The sequence below is a fragment of the Bubalus bubalis genome, chromosome 7 (genome assembly GCF_019923935.1).
Source record: "Bubalus bubalis isolate 160015118507 breed Murrah chromosome 7, NDDB_SH_1, whole genome shotgun sequence".
Lineage (NCBI taxonomy): Eukaryota > Metazoa > Chordata > Mammalia > Artiodactyla > Bovidae > Bubalus > Bubalus bubalis.
In genome coordinates, this window is record NC_059163.1 from 22,807,032 (window position 1) to 22,831,590 (window position 24,559).

General features: G+C 38.2%; 1 protein-coding gene across 1 annotated transcript in view; it reads left to right on the forward strand.

Annotated features, from left to right (window-relative positions):
* The window catches only part of ANTXR2 (ANTXR cell adhesion molecule 2), a 171,562-nt gene that overhangs the window by 51,704 nt on the left and 95,299 nt on the right, over positions 1 to 24,559 (forward strand). Inside the window, exons 11-12 of the mRNA XM_006048760.4 lie at positions 9,832 to 9,910; positions 22,480 to 22,575. Coding sequence (XP_006048822.2) covers positions 9,832 to 9,910; positions 22,480 to 22,575 — 175 coding nt within the window. The remainder of the gene's footprint in view (positions 1 to 9,831; positions 9,911 to 22,479; positions 22,576 to 24,559) is intronic.

Sequence of the window (24,559 nt, forward strand, 5' to 3'; positions counted from 1 at the left end):
GGTGATAGAATCTTATTTTCTTCAGTGTTGTTATTTTTTCAGTATAATTAATTTTGCCTGGAATGAAATTGATTCCATTTCCCTTTCCTGGTTTGACAAATTCTGCCTTTAGCCTAGCTTCTCACATGAACAGTTTTAATATATTTGTATGGTTAGGTGAATTTTATCTTGTCAGTTTTTTTTTTTTTTTTGAGAAGGAGACTTCACACAATTTTTTAATCAGAAAAACTCTTTAAAAAGCACTCAAAACTGAGGTGATGAATTGGTCCTCAACAGGTGACGTGGCAGATGAGGTGGCTTTGCTGCACTGGTTTCCCACGTCCTCCCTTGTTCAGGGTCCAATCAGAGCCGTGCCATAGCTGCAGGGCCCCTGCTGAGCTCATGGTTGGACCGAAGACCTGAATTGTGTGACCTTAGCCACCTTGGCCATGGTTGTTCTCAGTATGTGTGCTGAGTCACTTCAGTCGTGTTCAACTCTTTGCGACCGCATGGACTGTAGCCCTCCAGGCTCCTCTGTCCATAGGATTCTCCAGGCAAGAACACTGGAGGGGGTTGCCATTCCCTTCTCCAGGGGATCTTCCCGACCCAGGGACCGAACCCATGTCTCCTGCATTGCAGGAGGAATCTTTACCGGCTAAGCCACCAGGGAAGCCCGTGGTTGAGTGCTTCCAAATAACAAGCTGGTTCTGAGCAAAGCCGTGGCCTGAGATGAACTCCTTATAGTAGGGGACCAGAGGATGGAGCATGCCCAGAAGCATCCACAGCACTCAGGCCCCATAGCAGACATTCTAGATGTGAATGTGTCCATCAGTGGGTTTCCTTCCAGTTGCCAGGACATTGGCCTGCCAGAGACACCAAGCTACAACCTTGACAGCCTCTTGTGCTGGGGTGAATGTCTGTAGGGGAGCTCAGCCACTCATTTCAAGAGCACTAGGTCACATGGTGGCCAATTGTTATACATTTTTATACATATGTTGTTGTTGTTTTTAGTCACTAAGTCATGTTGGACTCTTTTGTGACCACATGAACTGTAACCAGCCAGTGTCCTCTGCCCAGGGGATTTCCAAGGCAAGAATACTGGAGTGAGGTCCCATTTCCTTAGGGGATCTTCCCAACCCAGGGATGGACCCATGTCTCCTGCACTGGCAGCCAGAGCCACAGGGAAGCCCTGTAAATGTGATAAATTCACCTAATCTGCATTGAATCTTGATCCTAAATATGATTTTCAGTTCTGGAAATTACCTTTTAAGAGAAACAATAATTAATTCACGTACATCCAGGGGTGGCTAACAGAATGTGGTCAAGTATTAAAATGTTAAATAGGATGCAGTTAAAATACTGAAAAAGACATAATCTAGATGTGACACCTCAGCTTCCTTCAAACTTCAGGTCTGTTGTGTGAAAGATAGATTTGATTTATTCTGTATTGCTCCAAGAACAAGAGAAGAATGAAAGGTAAAGGGAGGCACATTTCAGCTCAGTATAAGGAAGAGTTCTGTAAAAATTAGAATCATTTAGTGAGTGTTTTGGTAACTAAAAGTGTTCCAGGAGGGACAGCCATGTGATGATACGGAAGATGTGGTAGTTCGGTCGCCAAGTTGTGTCCAGCTCTTTCAACCCCATGGACTGTAGCCTGCCAGACTCCTCTGTCCATGGGATTCTCTAGGCAAAAATGTTGGAGTGGGTTGCCATTTCCTTCTCCAAGGAATCTTCCTGAGCCAGGGATTGAACCCAGGTCTCCTGCATTGCAGGCAGATTCTTTACCAACTAAGCCTCTGGGGAAGTAAATATGTATTTAAATCCTCATATAGATCTACTTCTAAATTTTATATTATTAAAGATTTTACTATTATTAAGACATTTGACATTTTTGGATGAAAGACACTAAAAATCGAGTGATCTTTTCCAAGCATCATTTGAGCACTTTTAAAAAATACACAATGCAGTTAAAAAGGGGTTATTTTCAGTGTAATACTGAAAACATTTCCAATACAACTTTAGATGTGATCCAGTACTTCTCTGATACAGCATTTTTTTCTTCTAAAATCTAGCAGTCTTCCTGACTGCAGTGTATTTGTTTCAGTTTTATATAACTATATTGAGTATCTCAAAAAGAAATTATTTTATTTAATTATTTTATCCTTTTACCCTTTGAAGAAAATATTCTTAGATGAAACATTAATTTACATCTATATTCATAACTAGAAATTGAATCTTTATTCACAAATATGAAATTTGACTTTCAACTCATAATTTATTATGCATAAAGCTAACTTTTAAAAAACTCTTCAGAGTATTAAATAGTAGCACTTGGTTTCAAAATATCTTCAGTTGACATAATTTTAATAACTTTTTGAGTAGTTACCAGTTTAATTTTCAGTATATGCAAATTGGAGGTAAATTATTTATTTCAGCAAATGTCTTTCACAATTTTATTTAATTTTTTCATCTTTTTTAATGGATCATAAAATGGCAGTCTTTTATTGGTTCTGCATAAAGTAAACAGCAAATGAATACTTTGCAAATAGGTTACTGTGGATTGTCAACCATATTTCATGGAGTATGAAATTTGTCAGATCAGAGTAACCATAACATATGGCACTGAGCTGTTCTCCTGTTTTGGAATTTTCATACATCTTTAACATTAAATAAAAGCTCTGTGACTGTTAGGACCTTGAATTTTATTTACTTCATTAAATATCCCAATACTATTGAATAATTTGTCATGTGGAAAAAATTTAGTACATTTGAATTTAGTTTTATTGCTATTAATTTGAGAAGCAATTGACATTAAAACGCACTTCCAACAGTCTTTTTGTTAAGATGTTTAGGTTTCTTCTATCCTTCTACTTAAAAATATTCTGAGGATGGAGCAAAGAGAAAACGAACATTTGTATACAATTCTAAACAATGTAGCACCAATTTGTAGAAAACAAAGTTGAAAGAGTGGTGGGTTCTGAGCCCCACCTTCCCTTAACACCCAGAATTATCTGCATGGTGGGCCGGTCCTGTCTCAGAATGTTCTCCCTTATCTTTCCCGACTTCATAGTCCGACCTCCCTGGCTGTTTCTTCTCTGATGTCACCTGTGCTTCCTTTTCTTGTGGTTCCTTGTCAGTTTTCACCATGACTGGATTCCTAACCCATAAACTCGCCTTCTCAAAGGCTTCCTTTTCGTGCTGATGAGCTCCCAATCTCCAAACAAGATCTTTCCCTTAGCTTTAAGCCAATTATTCAGGTGTCTACTATCCAGATGTCACCTCACTCACTTGTATTTCCCCTAGGCACCTTAAACCTGAAGTTCCCAAATTAAACTCATGTACTTCCATTCAAACCTATTCCTTTCATGATTCCTATTCAAGATTACCCACCTTCCTGTGCAAGACAGAAACTCTGAAGTCATCTTTAACTACTCCCTTCTTCCTCACTTCCTGCATCCTATAAATGTCCAAGTCCTTTCTATTTTTAATTCCTTAATATCGCTCAGTTTTCATTTTTGCCCTACCCCCATTGACACTATTTGACTCAATTCTACTTTGGTTTTTATTTGAAATGCACTAAGAAATTCTTTAAAAAAAATTTTTTTTAATTAAGATAACATTGGTTTATAATATTATATATGCTTCATGTGTGCAATGTTAACTTTTGACTTCTGTATACACTACAGCGTGTTTACCACCAGAAGTCTAGTTTCCATCCGTTAGCATACAAGTAACTCCATTTATCCATTTCACCCTCCCCCTCTTTGGGAGTCATCAGTCTGTTCTCTGTATCTATGTGCTGCTTTTGTTTTGTTCGCTTGCTTTTATATTCCACATATGAGTGAAATCATACATACTTGTTTTTATCCATCTGATGTATTTCACTTAGTACTCTCAAGATCCATCCATGTTGTCATGATAACAAGATTCTATCTCCTTTAGGCTGAATACTATTCCATTGTACATGTACACTGTACATCTTTAGCCATTCATAGATCAGTGGACACTTAGGTTGCTTCCATATATTGGCAATTCTAAATAATGCTGCAGTTAACATCAAGGTGCATAAATCTTTTGAGTTAGTGTTTTTGCATTCTTTAGATAAATACCCAGAAGTGGAATAACTGGATTTTATGGTAGTTCCATTCTTTTTTTTTTTTTAGTTTAATTTTATTTTATTTTGGTAGTTCCATTCTTAACTTTTTAAGAAACCTCCATATTGTTTTTCAAAGTAGCTGCACCAATTTACATTCCTTCCAAGAGTGGAATACACCATGACTTTCTTAACTAGTCTTCTACTGTAGAAATTATTACTCTTCCAACTGTTACTCTACGATGCAACACATGTGATATTTGTAAAACACAATTATGACCAGATTTCTACCTGTCTTAGAAGTTCATAAGACTAATCCCAAACATCTAAATGTAGCATCCTGGGTTCTTCATGATCCTTATCCTATTCTCCTTTTCAGCTTCAAACCATATATTCTCACTGTCATATTCTGTGTTGCTGCCATATTGAATGACTTTTTAGTTCCTTGACTATTCTGTGTCTTTCTTATCTTCTAGCTTGTCAAATAGTGCTCCGTCTTTAGATTCCTTTCTCATCTTGTTTCCAACTAATTCTTGATCATTCTTCAGGATTCATCATAGAGATGACTTCCTGCAGGAAACCTTTGTTGATGCCCTCATGCAAGGCTGAGTTACTTGTATTTCCTACATTGTGCTCTAGTACCTTTCTGCTGGTACCTATTTTAGTTAATATCACATTCTACTGTAATTGTTTTATGTGACTTCTTTTCAGTTACATTGTAATTCGGTGTTTTACTTGTTTTTGCAGTCCTATTACCAAGCACATCCTTGCTTGGCCTATTGTAGGTAATTTATAAATATTAGAACAATAGACTGGCTGAGCGATTGATTGAACTTATTGGCAGACATTCAGAAATGAATTTGGAGTGTAGTTTTAAGTGTCAAGTTCAAGCACACAGTCTACACAGTTGTAATGTTGGGTTTTGTCAAGATAACATTTTGTAACAGGAAGGAAATAGCTCTGAAAAATTTCTTTAAATAAACTTGCATGATATTATATTCTAGGCATTTTTTGAACAATTTGGCTTTCTCTATTTTTATATGGAAGTAAGGGGAAGAGAAATTCTTTAAACAAAAAACTATTGGGCAATTATCTCATTGCTGCAATACATTCTTCAGTATTATCTATGTTGCTTTTTAACTTGGTATAAAAGTATCTTGATATTCTGAATAGTTTTTTTGACAAGTAGTCTGATGTTACAGTAATGTATAGAGTATCTGCTGCGTTCTAAGCACTGTGTTGGACATTTTGAGGACATTATTTTATCAAGCTTTTTTCCCCCAAACTCTGAAGTAGGTACAAGTATCCCCATTTTACAGATTAAGGAATGCAAGATTGAGAGTATAGTGACTAGGGTTCAAACCTAGAACTCCTGATTCCCCAACATGTGGGCAGAATCTGTCCTCTTTTACAATTTTATTTTATTCTTGGGACAAATAAAGATGAATTCTTGACTCACCTCTCACTGATGTGTGGAATTACATAAAAACAATGACTTTAATACATTTTTGTCCATAATTAAGTTTCTGTAACTTAGAGTATGAGTTCTACTGTTCTAAACATTACTAACCAGCAACAGAGGTTATATAGCAATCAGAATGAGAAATCCATAAATTCTAGCAGAATTACATAAAATATGGCAAAACATGATATGCATATATTGGAGTCTCAGGGCAAAGAAAGGTCAAGGTATTGAGTCTGGGTTAAAGGATGAGGTGGCTTTATCAATCTGTGTGCCGTCAATGAAGGGGCAGAGCTTTGGAAAAAGGTACCAACTCATAACAGTGCCATTCAGTTCAGTCGCTCAGTCACATCTGACTCTTTGTGACCCCATGGACTGCAGCACTCCAGGCTTCCTATCCATCACCAGCTCCTGAAGCTTGCTCAAACTCATGTCCATCGAGTTGATGATGCCATCCGACCATCTCATCCTCTGTCGTCCCCTTCTCCTTCTGCCTTCAATCTTTCCCAGCATCATGGTCTTTTCCAATAAGTCAGTTCTTCATATCAGGTGGCCAAAATATTGGAGTTTCAGCTTCAGCATCAGTCCTTCCAATGAATATTCAGGACTGATTTCCTTTAGGTTTGACTGGTTTGATCAAACAGTGCCATTATCATACCAATAATCTCAAAATATTTTTCTAAAGAAACAACAAAATGTAAAAGCAGAAATAACTTTTAGAGTATGTTTTTCATGCTTGCAACATTTCTGAAAAAAACTACCAGCAAATATATATCCATATAAAAATATACAGATATATTCACAAATAAGTATTTTATATAGTAACTGTTAGTTGCTCAGTCATGTCTGACTCTTTGCGACCACATGTACTATAGCCCTGCCAGGCTCCTCTGTCCATGGGATTCTCTAGGCAAGAATACTGGAGTGGGTTGCCATTTCCCTCTTCATTGTATAGTGAATGCCAATGTAATTAACCATGAGAAATAATATGAATGTTGTAAAAAGTTGGAGGAGTGACAGTTTTGCCAGTGAGCAAAAATTAGATATCAGACCCTAAAGCATTTATCGAGGATTAAGGTAATGTGCAATAGAAGTGAAAGCGTTTGACTACAGAGTCAAGAGAAGTCCAGTTTTGGGCAGGTTACCTTTTTAAGCTTTATGTTCCTTATTTGGAAAATGCAGATTATGGTACAGCCTCCCTCAGTGGATTGTTGTGAGAATTAAATGAGAAGACGAGTTAATGTGTTGGGTTTGACAGCTTATGGTGAACAATGTCAGATTCACAGTCTCCGAAGATTTAGCTTCGGGGCCAGGGACAAGGCTTGATCACTCAATAGCTTTTGTATAGCAGAGTTTTATTAAAGTATAAAAAGGGACATAGAAAGCTTCTGACATAGACATCAAAAGGGGGATGGAGAGTGCCCCCCTTGCTAGTCTAATGGAGGTCTTACATACTTTTACCAGACCCACTCCCACAACAGAGATCTTGACCCACTCCCACAGCATACATCTAAAGATAACAAGATTAGTCAGAAGGTCCTTGTTAAAGAGAGAAGCATGTCGTTGAGCAAGATACATCGTTAGTTATTATTGTTATATAATCCTTAGTACAGAGCTTAAGGAAAAACATAACCTTGAGTCATCAACTCTGGGCTTAAAGAAAAAAACATTTTATGTGACTAAGATGAAGGAATGTAGAAAAAACTGATTTGTCCTTTTCTCCTCCTGGAGAACTCCAGACCCCTTTTTCCTCCCCAAGGGCTTTGGATCCCTTTCTCCTCCTTGAGGGCCCCAGACTCCTTATCAACCTACCTAAGAATTAACTCTCTCAGGTTCATAGTAAGGAATCGACAAATGCCATCATTATTAATATTCTTGTTAATGGTAATAGTTTGATAATGCTACTACTGCTCTCAGGAAGGGGAAGGTTATATTGTTTCAACTGAGTCCATGTGTCCAAAGAATCATCAGGTGGATTTCCATGTCTGTGGAGACTTAACTCAGTTTTATTTCACCAACCACATGATACTGGACAGATTTTAGGAATAATATGCAGTTGTTTTGGTTGCCTACAAGAGCTCATCAGCATGCTATGGGAAACTATAGAAAAGAGTGAACTTTGTTGTAAAAATATCTTCTGTTTTTATTCCATTTAGATAATCATTAAATGTTTTGAATGTTTCCTTTGTTAATTAGAGAACTGGTTCATGTCTGGTGAGTTCTACCTGCCAGATTATGAACAATTTATGTCAATGTCTACTGAACCCTTCAAAGTTGAATCAATAAGATTATCTGCAACAATCACGCAATGTTATGACTCAAATAAATCTTGCCCAAAACCAAAACCATGCCTTCTGTGTCATATGCTTTCCGGATGCTTGCTTTAGAGTGTAGGAATTAAGATCTAGGAAATATTATTTTTGGATTCAACTATGCTTAGTCTTCAAAAAAGCAAAACAAAACAAGGCACTCAATTCTGCAGAATAAGCAAGTAATTTTAAATTTACCGTCTTAAATAAGCCACTTCTCATTCTGTGTTGGAAGTTCATAGAAGTTCAGTAAAGTTGACATAAACACTCTAAGTTCTTGCTTGTTTCTGGATTTAGTTAAACATATTTTTAAAAACAAAATGTTTTGAAGGGAATAATTTACAGGGAATATTTTTAATAGGAGTTATCCTGAATTTTGAAGAAGAGTTTAGCTAGAAGTTTACTAGTTTTATCTTTCCTGGATACTCTAGCACTGTAAAAACCCAAGCTACATATCACATTGAGAGAATAATAAAAAAGAAAAACACAATAAGAGCTTTCATTTCTTCAAGCCTCAGTGGTATTATGGAAAGAACTCGAAATTTGTAAGAATCCTGTCTTTACCACTTTGGACAAGGTAATTAGCATTTTGGGGCCTTATGTACCTCAGCTATAAAACTGTGAAACTCCTTACTTTAAGAGTTATAAGAATTAAATGAGATAATATCATAAAATGCCCAGGATAGCATCTGGCAGGAACTGAATAATACTTGTCATCTCTGCCATCATTATTGAAAATCTTACCAGTGGCTTGAGATTGCTTCTGTTTTATTCTAACTGTCTATAACTATAGTGTTTGACACACAATTCAAGGCCTAGAGTAGAACTCTAATAAATTTAATAAGATTCTACTAATCCAGAGTAATTAAGGCAAAGTTTCTGGCTCTTAATTCTTGGACTTTAGAGAATATTTTGTGAACACTGGAGCATGGTGTGGTATAGAAGCTAGATTAACAAAATGTTGCCTATTTCACTTTAGTGAATGGATAGCTTTGTTTTCTTGGTATACTGATTACTTTAATATACTTTGTAAACTCTTTTGGAAAAGAGCTGTTTCCTTTAAAATCTCCTTGTCACTATTCCCCCTTTGATATCTTCTTGTGGTGGTTTAGTCGCTAAGTCTTGTCTGGCTCTTGTGACCCCATGGACTTTAACCCACCAGGCTACTTTGTCCATGGGATTTCTCAGACAAGAATACTGGAGTGGGTTGCCATTTTCTTAAAGCTATGAAAAAAAAAAAAATTACCAACTGATCCCAATTAATGAATTACTATAATAAAACCTGAATTAATGAAATTTTAATTATTTTTAATTATAATTTGAAATCATATTTTCAAAATGAGAGCTATATTTTAATTATAGTAGTTCTCAGCAATGGACAAAAATTATTTCTCTCTTTTCTCTGCCTTTTTCAGGATATGTTAAAATCTTGGGTATTTGCAACAAATGCCTACAGATATTTACATGTATTATTTTTTCCATTCAGCTTATCTCTGTCTTTCATTATCACTTTCTCTGTATTTTATCTTCGAATGGTTGGTTATTTTTATATTCTTAAACAAAGATCTTGTAATAATTGGAAATCTACAGACAGGGAAAAGCGAAATGGGATGGAACGATTTTTCTCCTTTTTAAAAAGATTTTTGTGAACCTGAAAAATCTCAGCATTTTTCTGCATTAAGGAATTCTTCTAAATTAAATTTTTGTCCGAAAAATAGCATTTTTAAACTAAAAGGACCACTATAGGAATTTTTCATGTTTCTGTTTACATTAGTGCCTCTTTTGGAAACAATTGAATCACTTAAGGAATTTGCCTCTAGCTACTGAGTAAGGGCCGGGACTAAGAAAGAAAAAAGCTAACTGACCAGGCACTTGACTTTTAAAGTAGACTTTCTGGTTACTTTTGAATTATTTAAAGAAAGAAAAATCTCCCACAAAGCTCTACTTTTTAATTCATTGTTAATTATTGTTTCTTCATTTTCTTTCAGAACTCTTCATGTTTCAGTGAGTTTTAACGAAGGAAAGTCTGTCATCTCCAGTTCGCTAATAGTCACAGCCACAGAATGTGTAAGTCACAATTTGCATAAAGTTACCTTTTAAAAATAACTCTACCCAGAAATAATTTATGGTCTTTCAGTGTTGCTGCGTACTACAGTGAAGTACAACGGTAACCCTGAAGATCGTCGCGAGAAAACACTTGCCCTTGTAGACTGTTTTGCATTTTCCTTTACTTTCATTTTAAAAGGGATTTTAAGCGAGTATAGGTTGTGTTTTGATATTTATAAAATTGGAAAGTCATATCAGAATAAGGTAGGAGAATGATTTCCAAATGAAGCTATTTTTTTTATTAAAACAATAACTATAAAGAAAGTAGTGTCTTCTCTTAATGAAGGTTGCACTGTAGTATCTAAGACATTTATCATGTTTTTGAAATTATTAGTGCATCTCAATGAGTGAGCTTATTGTTTTGTCCATTTTAATATTGGTATTTTCGCATGAGTAAGGAATTTGATTTTGAAAGCTTGATAATATCTTGGCTTAAAACTATATTGAAGTTATAATTTAATTGAGGTGATAGTTTTGTATCATAGATCATAGTGAACCTAAAATGCAGTATTTTGATATGTAAACTCCATTGATAAGACAATGTTTTCCTTAATCTTTTTGGTTTAAGTCTTGATATTAGATTGTTGAACATGAAAACACAAAGCATTAAAAGGAACTGATCACATGGCTGTTGGTCTTATGATTGCATTTTCTTTGTAAAAAATAAATAAATCAGAGCAAAAAAAAAAAAAAAATTCCTGCCCTTCAAAAGACCAAAATCCCAAACCTAAACATTGTCCCACATCTCATGATTTCATGAGATGGTTTTACATTTTGATCTTTTACTTTGAGAGACATCTTTCCTACAGGAAAAAAAAAAAAGGCAACTTAATATTATCTGTATAGAGATAGTTTATTTCTTCTTGTAAGAAAACATTGCAGGGAAAACAGCATCCATATGGACTCTTGGGTCATTATTGAATTCCCTGGATACCTCTTTTTCAACACTTGTTTTCATTTTTTTTTTTTTAATAGCTAGGCCCTCCCCACCCCTACCACTGCCTTTTCATCTTCAATTCATGTTGCAATTTGTAGATTTTGTGGATGTTGCAGTTTATATATTTTCTGGTCCCTCAGGATGTGGTTGAGATTACAAACATTTGTGGTTTATGGTTTCTCAGTGTTCTCTCACTGAAATGGCATTATTTCTCCATCCCTCCTATTCTGCACCTCGAGCTTTTTTTTGTTTGTTTTGTTTTGTTTGTTTGTTTGTTTACCTCTCTTCCACTCAAATGTGGTTATAGGATCTTTATCTGGATCCTATAACCATACACAGTTTCCATGTACAGGGATGCTGAAGTTATATGACCTGTTTGGAATTTATAGGTTGTGTACTTCCTAGAAAGAGGAAGTCTTTCTAGGTCTTGCGTGTTTTCAGGGGAGTCAAGATCATGGCATCTGGTCCCATCACTTCATGGCAAATAGATGGGGAAAGAGTGGAAACAGTGATAGACTATTTTTTTAGGCTCCCAAATCACTGCAAATGGTGACTGCAGCCATGAAATTAAAAGATGAAGAAAAGTTATGACTAATCTAGACAGCATATTAAAAAGCAGAGACATTACTTTGCCAACCAATGTCTGTCTAGTCAAGGCAATGGTTTTTCTAGTAGTCATGTATGGATGTGAAAGTTGGACTATAAAGAAAGATGAGCGCTGAAGAATTGATGCTTTTGAACTGTAGTGTTGGAGAAGACTCTTGAGAGTCCCTTGGACTTCGAGGAGATCCAACCAGTCCATCCTAAAGGAAATCAGTCCTGAACATTCATTGGAAGGACTGATGCTGAAGCTGAAACTCCAATACTTTGGCCACCTGATGTGAAGAACTGACTCATTGGAAATAAGACCCTGATGCTGGGAAAGATTGAAGGTGGGAGGAGAATGGGACGTCAGAGGATGAGATGGTTGGATGGCATCACCAACTCAATGGACATGAATTTGAGTAAACTCCAGGAGTTGGTGATGGACAGGGAGGCCTGGTGTGCTGCAGTCCATAGGGTTGCAAAGAGTTGGACGTGACTGAGTGACTGAACTGAATGTGACTAGAGGTGGTTTAACAGTAAGGTGATTTCAGAAAAAAGGGACGCTAGTTGTATTGAAGATGGTGAGAGAGTGTGGGGACATGTTGTAATATTAAACAAGGGATCTCAGTCATTTCCACTGAGAAGAGATTTGAGGGAAGACTTGAGGAAGGGGAGGGAGTAAGCCCTGAAGACCATGTGAGGGAACAGTGTTTATGTGGAGGGAGCAGCTAAAACAGAGCCTAAGGTGGGACTGTAGCTGGCTGGCTTAAAGAGGAACAGGCAGCCCATGTGCAGGGTAAAGGCAGTTAGGGGAGAAGGAGGCTTGAGATGAGTAGAAGAGAGTAGAGGGAGGGGAGAGATCATAGTGGGTTTTATAAGTCATTGTAAGGACTTGAGTTTTTCTTCTGAATGAAGCAGGGAGCCATTGGAAGGTGACATGGTTGTTGTTGTTCAATGCCAAGTCTTTCTGAGTCTTTGTGACCCCATGGACTGCAGCACGTCAGGCTACCCCATCCCTCACCATCTCTGGAGTTTGCCCAAGTTTATGTCCATTGAATCAGTGATACTATCCAACCATCTCATCCTCTGTCGCCGTCTTCTCCTTCTGCCTTCCATCTTTCCCAGCATCAGGTTCTTCTCCAGTGAGTCAGCTGTTCGCATCAGGTGGCCAGAGTATTGGAACTTCAGCTTCAATGTCAGTCCTTCCAAAGAATATTCAGGATTGATTTCCTTTAGGATTGACTGATTTGATCTTGCTGTCCAAGGGATTCTCAAGAGTATTCTCCAGCATCACAGTTCAAAAGCATCAATTCTTTGGAACTCTGCCTTCTTTATGATCCAACTCTCACATCCATACATGCCTACTGGAAAGACCATAGCTTTGATTATATGGACCTTTGTTGTCAAAGTGATGTCTTTGCTTTTTAATACATTCAGTTTGCATAGCTTGCCTTCCAAGAAGTAATCGTCTTCTAATTTCATGGCTGCAGTCACCATCCTCAGTGATGACATTGTATGACAGTGTTTGAAAAGGATTATTACTCACCAGGGTTCTTGGCCTCCTTCATCAATAGAAATTGATCAGAGGCTAGACAAGAAATTCAGGACAGGTTTTATTGGGGACCCTGTTGCAGCAAGGGGGAACGAGAACACACAAGAAGTTCCTCTGCTTTCCTGCTTGCTGGGCAGGGAGTTTGTCCCTTTTATGGGGTGAGGGTAGTGGTGTGTCCAGGGCTTGGGCCAGTGGGGTGGCTTAGGTGGTTGCCCACCCCTTAGGTGGTGTTGTGTGCAGGGGGCATGGGCAGTACCCTGCTTTTGTTCGGACTCTTCAGAAGTGGCAGTTCGGTTTTTTGGTCTCTTTGTATCTTTTGTCCAAAATTTGCCCTAACTGTGCATGCACACAGTTATTTTTAGTCCTTCACAGTTTCTTTGTATTTTGTTGTTGGAGGAGAGGCTTGCTACTGCTGCTAAGTCGCTTCAGTCATGTCCGACTCTGTGTGATCCCATAGACGGCAGCCCACCAGGCTCCCCCGTCCCTGGGATTCTCCAGGCAAGAACACTAGAGTGGGTTGCCATTTCCTTCTCCAATGCAGGAAAGTGAAAAGTGAAAGTGAAGTCGCTCAGTCGTGCCTGACTCTTAACGAGCCCATGGACTGCAGCCCACCAGGCTCCTCCGTCCATGGGATTTTCCAGGCAAGAGTACTGGAGTGGGGCGCCACTGCCTTCTCCGGAGGAGAGGCTTAGGTCCAAGCATTGCAGCACTGTGCAGCAGAGGGTCTTGGGTTCCATGTCTGTCTCAGGATCATTCTGGTTGGAGTAAAAACAATGGAAGGAAAGCTTAAAAATAGAACATTTAGATCAGATTATCAACAACCCAGAAAAAAAAGAGCTTAGAGTTCATCCTACAAGTCTGTGGTTCCTCAGCTTTAGTACACAGAGCTGTCATATTAAAAATGAATGAAGGAAAGAAAATGTTCTATGTTCATGAGAGGTTGAGCTTAACTCTGTAGAGACAAAGTTTAGAGTTTTTTCTTTCCAGTTTTATTAATATAATTGACATATAGCACTGTATAAGTTTAAGATGTACAACATAAGTATTTACTTAACATAACCATGGGATGATTCTTTTTTTTTCTCATTAGATTTAATCATTATTTTTATTCAAGCTCAAATATGTCTGGTTTTGTTGTTACTAAGTCATGTCCGACTCTTTGCAACCCCACGGACTGCAGCACGCCAGCCTCCCCTGTCCTTCACTCTCTCTTGGAGTTTGCTCATATTCATGTCCATTGAGTCAGTAATGCTATCTAACCATCTCATCCTCTGCTGCCCTCTTCTCCTTGTGGATGGTAGTAATATTACCATTTTATTGATATGGAAAGTGAGACTGGAGCTGATGAGAAAGGACCAGTGGATGTGTGCATTACATCTCTATTCAGAATAGAAGAGGACAGTGGGTAATACTCAGTTCAGTTCAGTTCAGTTCAGGTCGCTCAGTCGTGTCCAACTCTTTGTGACCCCATGAATCGCAGCACGCCAGGCCTCCCTCTCCATCACCAACTCCAGGAGTTCACTCAGACTCACGTCCATCGAGTCAGTGATGCCATCCAGCCATCTCATCCTCTGTCATCCCCTTCTCCTCCTGCTCTCAATCCCTCCCAGCATCAGAATCTTTTCCAATGAATCAACTCTTCTCATGAGGTGGCCAAAGTATTGGAGTTTCAGCTTTAGCATCATTCTTTCCAAAGAACACCCAGGACTGATCTCCTTTAGAATGGACCGGTTGGATCTCCTTGCAGTCCAAGGGACTCTCAAGAGTCTTCTCCAACACCACAGTTCAAAAGCATCAATTCTTCGGCGCTCAGCTTTCTTCACAGTCTAACTCTCACATCCATACATGACCACTGGAAAAACCATAGCCTTGACTAGACGGACCTTTATTGGCAAAGTAATGTCTATGATATAATAAATAGTGGGCATTGTATTTATGTGATACCTAGCCTTTCAGGCATATTTGGATATGATAATTAGGGAATGTTTTGAAATATTCAGTTATTGTTAATTAGGTTAGTAATCTTATTCATTCTAGGATGATGTTTTTGGCTCCTCATAGGCATTTGAAAGTCACACCAAATAAAATGCCATTGCCTTAGCAGTTGATTAATCCTTGTGGAAATCCCACAAATAAAGAATCCCCTCTGTTCTCCAGGAGCATCTGGGCTCAGTCCTACTAAGGCACTTATGTCACTGGTCTGTAATTTCCTGTTTACTTCTCTGCCTCTCTCTGCAGTCTGTGGCTTGCTCACTGCCTCCCTTTTGGTGCCTGGTGCTTACACAAGGCAGGTGCTCCAAATTATTTGTTAAAAAAAACTGTTGAATGACAGTACCTATATATTTGAAGTGGGGATACTAAGGTTTAGATTTAAGAGATTTAAGTTTAGGGTCTGAGGAGGGCTTAGACTTAGGCTGTCTGTTCTCTCTCTCTCTCTTTTTTTAAATTTTGGCCATGAACAGGCAGCATGTGGGATTTTAGTTCCCTGACTAGGGATCAAACCCGTGTCCCCTGCTTTGGAAGCACAGAGTCTTAACTACTGGACAGCCAGGGAAGCCCTCAGGGAGTCCATTCTCTTCATTTGTCTCAGAAGGTCTCCTAAATGTGTCTCTGTTTATAAAAATGCAGTGAGAGATATTTGTTCTCCCCTTTGGAACCACTGCTCTTCTGATTCTTTTAGAATAATATACTAAGAATGTATTCTCTGAGCAAGAGATATGTTCCAGACACTCTGCTAAGCCTTGCACATGTGCTCAGCACTTTATGATGTAATTCTCACCACTGAAGAGAAGGCTGTTATTATGATCTTAATTTTACAGATGAGAAAACCTAGGAACACAGAGAGCCACCTCCAATCTTTAGTGCCCATATATGCAAACACAGTAGAAGGTGCTTCCTCTCGTAAGTGGATCTAACTCTCAGTAGGGTACACACAGCTTGATGCACAGAATATTAAATGATTTCAGCCTTCACCGCCCCCAAGAAAGGGGAGACTGGGAGCCTGGAGACTCTGGAGGTTAAATTATTTGCTCAGTTTCATAGTTGAGTAAATGCTAGAAGTGAGAATTGAACTTGTCTGTCTGCCCCTATTGCATAATCTTCCATTCATTACCAGGTCCTGATCTGATTTATGTAAGATAAAGGTTGGCAATTTTTTTTTTTTGTAAAAGGTCAGATAGTAATTATTTTCAGCTTTGGTGGCAATACAGTTGCACTACTCAACCCTTCCATTAGCGCAAAGGCAGGTATAGATATATAAACAAACGGGCATGGCTGTGTTCAACCAACTATGTACACTAACCTTTGAATTTCACGTAATATATTTTTCTTTCAATTTTCCCCGATATATAGTAATGTAAAATATTTGTTTTAGCTTGCTTGGTATCTTATGAAATTGATGAGCTGATTTGGCCTGATATGGAATATTTCAAAAGAATCCAGTAAATGAAATCATCACTTATTTTATGACTCTTTTTTTTTTCTTTCCCAAGCTCTCAACTCATGGCAATGAAGTTGTGGAGATCTAGTTCCCCTTTTCTGTTTCTGTTTTATTCTAATGTGGTTGTTGTGATTAATTATTTTCTAGATAAATTGCAACATACTAGTCACGAAGTTTTGAAATTTTTGAGTGATTCATCTTTTCTTGTAGTTATTTTTCAAGTACAGTAATAACTCTGATTTGTTTTTATACTTCTTTAATGACTAGAATTTCACATCTGTTTGGCAGAGTACAGTTTTTCATTGTTACGTTATAGCTTGCTTTGAATAAAGAAAAGGAAATTAGATGCAGATAAAGTTCAAAGACTGAATGCGTCCAGGACAACTAGAAAATATATTCCTTTTACCCCCAAATCAAGCTCAGGGTTCTGTCCCCAACTGAAACTTTAAAAAGTTTTGGCTTCACAGCCTTGACCAACACCTGAGTTAGTTAGTGTTAGTCGTTCAGTTGTGTTCAACTCTTTGTGACCCTATGGACTGTGGCCAGCCAGGCTCCTCTCTTCATGGAATTCTCCAGGCAACAGTACTGGAGTGGATTGCCATTCATTTCTGCAGGGGATCTTCCCAACTCAGGGATCAAACCTGGGTCTCCTGCACTGCAAACGGATTTCTTACCATCTGAGCCACCAGGGAAGCCCCAAAGTACTGTCTCTAATTGGTCTCCTCGGCTAACTTGTGTTTATAGACATCTGAAAATGCTACTTGTTCAGAACTATAGTTAGGAAGAATTGATCCAACAGATGGCTACTTGGAAGGTCGTCCGACAAATTTGTTAGGTATTAACCCAAACAACCCAACAACCCAATTCTCTGTGTAATAAAGAGGATTCCTGCTTTCCAGAAATTTGTGTTTCGTTAGTTTCTTCAGTTGCTTCAGGTCCCCTCAGATTCTGTTTTCCAGCCAAAAGTTGTCTTTTCTTGTGCTTGCAAGAAGCCACTTGTTAGACCCCCACTTCTTCCCGGGCTTTCTTATACTTCCCCAGGAGGTCCTCTGAGAACCCCAGTGCAGGCTAGTTCCTTCTTTGCCCCGTTTCTATTGTACCATCTTTCCATCCTCCTCACATTTTTGATTGTGTGTTCAAGAGTTGTCCCTGTAACTAACCTGTGGGCTTCATGAAGACTTGCACAACATAGCTTTGGCAGCTTTTTAGCTCTCTACTGTTTAAAGAGTATCACACCTAAACAGAAGTGAGAGGCTTTTAGTTTCTCCCTATGATACAGATCTCTGTGTAATCAGATCTGGTTTCATCTGACTTTGAAGTTTGCACTTCGCAGCACAGTGTCTGCTCATAGAACTGAAGTCTATGTGTTTGGCTTTTTTTCTTAATTTGTTTATAAAGTTATCTGAATTATGAAATTATTTCCCTTTCATTGCTGAGGTCTTTCATGTTCTGATAATGGCTCTGGCAAATCAAAACAAAGGAACTGTGGAAGCCTGGATTTGTATCCAGTTAAGTGAGCTAATGTCTGGGACTGGGGCATCCAGGGAAGTGTTTATGGCAAGTTCCAGTTGCATTCAATTCTTTGTTTACTGTGACCTGTTCTCCACCATGCTTAACTTAAATATGATCAAGAGTAAGTCTGTAGGTCTGTGGAAAGTGTGTATTTTCATAGTTTTCTTGTATACTAATCTTCAGAATCAGTTGAAATGATAATATTATTATACAAAATGATATTTACATCTGGATGTGTACAGTGTTTTGTGAGTATTCCTCACAGGGACATTTTTGAAAGAAAATGCAAGAATTTTGACTGCCTGTCATGGCTAGCCCATCTACTTTATATTCTGTCAGTATGATTTTCTGAATTTCCTGCTCATGACACATTTGTAGAAAGAAGAAAAAAAAAACACTAACCACTAAACTTGTAGCATATTCACACCCTCTAGTTTCGTGTCTTTATTTCTGAACATAGGATTTGAATTCTAAGAAAAGGGGAAAACAAATGTTCATAGTACCCTTTTGGAATTTGTGAGCAGAGCCAAATGGTGAGCCATTTCCATGGACACTGTGGCTCGATCCTCTTGTGGGAAAGGTCTGGGGGGAACGTTGTGTTCACTCCATACATGAACAGTCACAGATCAGGGGTGTCTTATGTAAGAGCTTAAAGGTGGGATCATGAATTTAACACATATGTAAGAGCTTAAAGGTGGGATCATGAATTTAACACATCTCCCATAGGATATCATAGTTTTTATGTATTCCGTTGACATTCTTTTCCTGTTGTATTCTTGTTTGATTTCAGAGCTTAGTGTAATCATTGCATGATTTGTTCATGAATGTTTGGAATTCCATGTAGAAAGATGCCCTTTGAGTGCTTTCATAAGAATCCTGATGTGTGCTATGAATTACCTCCTTTGGTTTTGAGGACAGAGAACTTAGATAATTACCTGAACATTTTCTATAATGTATTTATCTTCTCTCTCTCACTAATACACACACATATACACACACAAATTTCTGTCTGCAAGACACTGACTTAGATGTTTAGGCTACATCAATAAATACATTTTGAGTTTACACTTTAATTATATCAAACTGTACATAAAGAAGTTGCCAGATGACTGCATGTCTTTTCATTTCTTAAAATTAATGTTTTATGGTAATCTTCAAGTGCCTTAAGAGTGGGCTAATAGTAAATAATAGAGCTTTATGAAGATTGTATGTGTGTGTGAAGTTTCTGTACTTATTTTTGTTGTCTTCTGAAAATAGATTACAGGACAGGGCAAAGATTCTAGGTAATATTTTGGTGCTGTCTGTTTTGGTTAATTTGCAACCTTCACTTTCATTCGTTGGAGAAGGAAATGGCAACCAACTCCAGTGTTCTTGCCTGGAGAATCCCAGGGACAGGGCAGCCTGGTGGGCTGCTGTCTATGGGGTCGCACAGAGTCGGACACAACTGAAGCGACTTAGCAGCAGCAGCAGCAACATCAGTTATATAAATAGCTTGTATGGTTATTCCCTCTTATATCCAGATGCAAAATTAGAAAGTAAAGGATGGCTTTCATTATTCATGTATATACTTGATTGTTAATCTTCTTCTAAAATTTCTGAAGTCAGTGCATGTTTTATGGTCTATGTTGCCCTGAGAATTATTTTAAAAGTTATTTTTAGTGGATTTATTAAAATTGAAACGCAGTTAATAATCAATGTTTTTGAAAACTGATTGTTTGGAGATAGTTTCCAAGTCACTGCATGGTAATCTCTCTCTCTCTCTTTTTTTTTTTTACACTATGATATACTAACAGATGATACAGGGAAACTATGACTCATATTTCAAGATTTTTCTGATAAGCTGTACAAAGAATATTTTGCTAATGCTCTTTAAACTAATACTTTTGAAAACTACCTTCTCTTCTTCAGTTATTTACAAATAACTATCTACATAAAGAAGCTTCTCTGGTGGCTCAGTAGTAAAGAACCCACCTAGCAATGCAGGAGACATAAGTTTAATCCCTAGGTCGGGAATATCCCCTGGAGTAGGAAATGGCAACCCATTCCAGTATTCTTTTGCCTGGAAACTTCCATGGACAGAGGAGCCTGGAAGACTACACTCTATGGGGTTGCAAAGAATCAGACACGACTGAGAGAGTGAGTAGTCAAGCATGTCTACATAAAGATCATTATCTCTTTGTGCATAAGTTATTATGCATTACAATTCAAATTCCATCATAAAATGTTCTAATTACTAAGAAAAATTGTTACTTCAACATCCAAAAGTCTTTTAGCTTTTTGATCAATCCTAACATTTCCTCAAATGGATACTGGGGGATCCTAGTTTTTCCTACTACAAAACCCTTCAGAGCTTTAAAAATATGTTAATTGGCACAGTGCTTTTCTAAGAGAGATATCCTGGTTATCACTTTGCCACAAATAATTTCATGCTTTGGGAACAACTGACTTTATTATTGTGTAGATTAGAAAACAGAGTCCCCTAAGAATTAAACAGCTTGCTTAAAATTAGACCACCAGACTAACACTTGTAAGGCAAGGCCATTCTAAGATGAGTATTGGTAGGTTCTTTCAGCTCCAGGCTCTCTCTCTGTCAGCTCTTGGGATAAATGTGACTCTTGCCTTGATTTCTGGGCTTGTACTTCTTATTTGTTTTGAATGACAGGGTGTGTATCTCTGAAAACCTGCCTTTGAAGACCCAAATTCCCACCCAGAGAGAATGTATTGATTTATTTTTTGATTTTTTTTTTCCTTCCTTGAAGTCTTTTCTTAAAAAAAATAAAAACACAAGCAAAACATGATTACTGGGGATCTCAGAGAGTAAGCATTTCAAACAGACACCTTGTTCTCTTGGAAAATTGATCTCTTTGCTAAAAATTAAGTATTCTTCTTTGTGTCATAGCTCAGTTGGTAAAGAATTTGCCCACAATGCAGGAGACCCTGGTTCGATTCCTGGGTTGGGAAGATCTGGAGAAGGGATAGGCTACCCACTCCAGTATTCTTGGGCTTCCCTTGTGGCTCAGCTGGTAAAGAATCTGCCTGCAATGTGGGAGACCTGGGTTCGATTCCTGGGTTGGGAAGATCCCCTGAAGAAGGGAAAGGCAACCCATTCCAGTATTCTGGCCTGGACAATCCCAAGGACTGTATTCCATGGAGTCCCATGAGGTTGCAGAGTCGGAAACACTGAGCGACTTTCACTTTGTGTTTGTGGCTCTTGCCATCTCATTTCTTTGGAGTTCATTCTTTTAGTAAATAGTTTTACATTCCAGGCCTGGAATATACCTGGATAAGTAGATTGGGAATAGGCCCTGCCTTCCTAGAACTTAGTGAATACAGAAAAGACAAATTAAATAATTGTAGTTCATCATAAATAAATAAGCAAATCAAATAAATAAATTGTGCTAAGTGCTAAAGTTTAAGGTTCAGAGAACTATGCCATGTACAGTAAGAAGGGGTATTTTCTAGCCAGAAGGTACGAGGAAGGCTTCCTGAGGAAGTGGCTTTAGCTACGCCCTGTAGGATAAATAGGTAGTTGGTAGATGAAGCAGGTAGAGGCTGAGCCCAGGACAGAGGTGTTAGGGCTGGAGGAGCTCGTCATTAGGAAGTGAAAGAACACCAGTGTGGTTTGTGGTTGAGAGTGGGTAGCACTTGAACTGGTATGGGTGATCCTCTGATATACGAATGCATAAAATTGCATCCTTTCATTGATAGCTGTGCACCACTTGCCAACAAGAACCGTTTTTGGTTTGTCACCTATTTGGTGAGTCTTGGTATTCATCTTGTCCTACCATTTAAGTGTATGAAGAAATAATGCCCATCATCAAAAGGTCTGGGGAAATTCTGCTTAAATTCTGCCTAGAGGTAATCATGCTTGTAGCCACAATAATCTTTTCCCAGAGACGAAAGATAGGGACCATAGGGACTGTTCATAGGGCTTCCCAGGTGGTGCTAGTGGCAGAGAACCTGCCTGCCAAGGCAAGAGGGGAAAGTACATGGTTTGATCCCTGGAGTACGAAAAGGCAACCCACTCCAATATTCTTGCCTGGAGAATCCCATGGACAGAGGAGCCTGGTGGGTCGCAAAGAGTTGGACACAACTGAAGTGACTTAGCACACACAGCACAGGATCATTCGCACAACTCCAAATTGTGATTTTTTTTCCTATTTTTCTTTAAGGTATAATTTCAGACACTTTGGGAGGGTTTTATACTTATCCTTGCCTGTCTTAACATAATATATATGAGGTATAATATGAGGGAATTTAATACAAATAGATTATATTTAGTATATTATATAAATGTAATAAAATGGAATATAATATAGGTAGTATATAATATAAGTAGTAAGATAATTTATACAATTTAAGAATGTAAAGGAATATATTAGCAATCTGGTTTAACATTATGATGCTTCCTATCGTTTTTTCTGGTGTTTCCTTAAAAAGTACATATTTGGGATTTGACTGTCAACTTTGCTAACTGCCTTGTTTTTGTTTTCGGCTTCCTCCAGTCTACTGGGATTGCAGCCCTCATTGCTATTTTGGTGTTACTGCTGCTCTTGGGTATTGGACTGATGTGGTGGTTTTGGCCCCTTTGCTGCAAAGTGGTAAGTAAGAAGGATTTGCAGTCCTCCTTTTTTTTTTTTTTTAAACATCAAGGTGTAAATTAAGGCTGAAATATGAATCAGTGCCACATTGCTCAATAACAGCAAAGTTTCAATTAGAAAATTGAATTTTAATAGTTATATATTTTAATCATTGTAAGAAATTCTGTTCATGCCTGCTAATAAATGTTTACTATAAAACTTAATCTAGGAAGTACTTCAAAATCAGGTTTAGGGGAAGAAGAGAAGAAGGTAGGAATAATGATAGAGATAAAGGGTTTCCCACTCAAGTACAAAAGAATTTCAAGTAAATTGAATGATATTTTCTACTGGATTCATTGAGAGGGATTGATAATCTGTCAGGTTTGGGGTTTGTTTTGTTTTCATTGCTTATTGAATGTTTCATTATCTCTTTGAAAGATACACTATTTCAGGACTTTTTCTGTTTGTCTCTTGGGAAAATCATTTTAGAAATAAGTCATATGCAAATGTTAGGTATCTGTGAAACAGTCACTTTGAAGTTATGACAGTTGGTTTGAGGTTGTGTCCTTTTTCATGCTTGAGTAAAAGCTCTGAAAGAACATGGATATACACAAGCTCTCTGGTGCTACTGTAGCAAATTGCCATACATTTGCTGGCTTAAAGCAACACGAATTTATTCCCTAACAGTTATGTAATCACAGATCCAACATGGGTCTTGCTGGGCTAAACTAAGCTGAAAAGTATCGACAGTGATACATTCCTCTCTTAATGCTCTAGAGGAGAATCTGCTCCCTTGCTTTTTGCAGCTTGCAGGGGCTCCTTCCATTCTTGCCTAGTAAGCCCCTTCCTCCAGCTTCAGAGCCAGGCATGTTGCATCTCTGTCACCATTCTTCTGTAGTCACTTGTCTTTCTGACTCCAAACCCAGCTGGGAAAGGACCTCCAGTATCAAGGAACCATGTGATTAGGTTAGACCCACCTTGATGCACGCATGCATGCATGCCTAATCTCCCATCTCAAGATCCTTCATGCTAATCACATCTGCAAGGTCTCTGTGGTCCTGGAAGACAGCTTATTCACAGTTCCAAGGAATTAGAGTGTGGATATCCTTGCATGTGTGTGTGTGCTCAGTTGTGTGTGACTCTCTGTGACACCATGGACTGTAGCCTTCCAGGCACCTCTGTCTATGGGGTTCTCCAGGCAAACATACAGGAGTGGGTTGCCATATCCTTCACCAGTGGACCATCCTGTCCCAGGGATTGAACCCGCATCTCTTGCATTTCCCGCTTTGGCAGGTGGACATCTTTATGGCGCCATTACTCTGCCTGTCACAAGGTGGAACTCTGAGTAACAAACATCAGCACAGTTCAAGCAATATAACTTGGATTGTCCAGGCTTCATAGAAAAGGTTATTCTGAAGAAGCGCTCCTTCAAAGCATGCCTACCACCTATTTTGATATCCTCTTCTTATCAGCACCTTATGTTGAATTTTATGTTTTGTGGATCACAGTGGTGTTTTACGTAATATTACTAGACTGACTCTTTCCCCCTCTCACCCTTGCTGACTGATTTCCACTCCTTGCAACTTCAGGCAGTGCCTTGTATTACTTCTGCATTTATTATTCATTGTACTTCAGTCCACTTTCATGAGGCAACTTTGCAGTCCTTTATCTCAGAGCAGTTGGCCACGGAGGAGGCACGGAATTAATTTAGACAACAGCAGAGACATGAAGCATCCTGTCTCTTTGCTGAACTAATCAGTTTCCTGCATAGCAATTTCTGCTCAGTTTCCTGTTGTAACCTTGATTATCTTAGATATGGTGATTTTTAGACGAGCTAACTTTCTTGAGTCTCAAATTAAAAAGCAAAAAGGTGCCTTAATGTGATTTGTACTCCTTACTTTTTTAATTTAAAATTCACAGGGGTGGTTTTCATTCTTTTGTTACTTTGCATTTTCATCTACTATTGACCAGAGGGCTCAAAAGTGTCAAAGTATGTGGTTTTTTA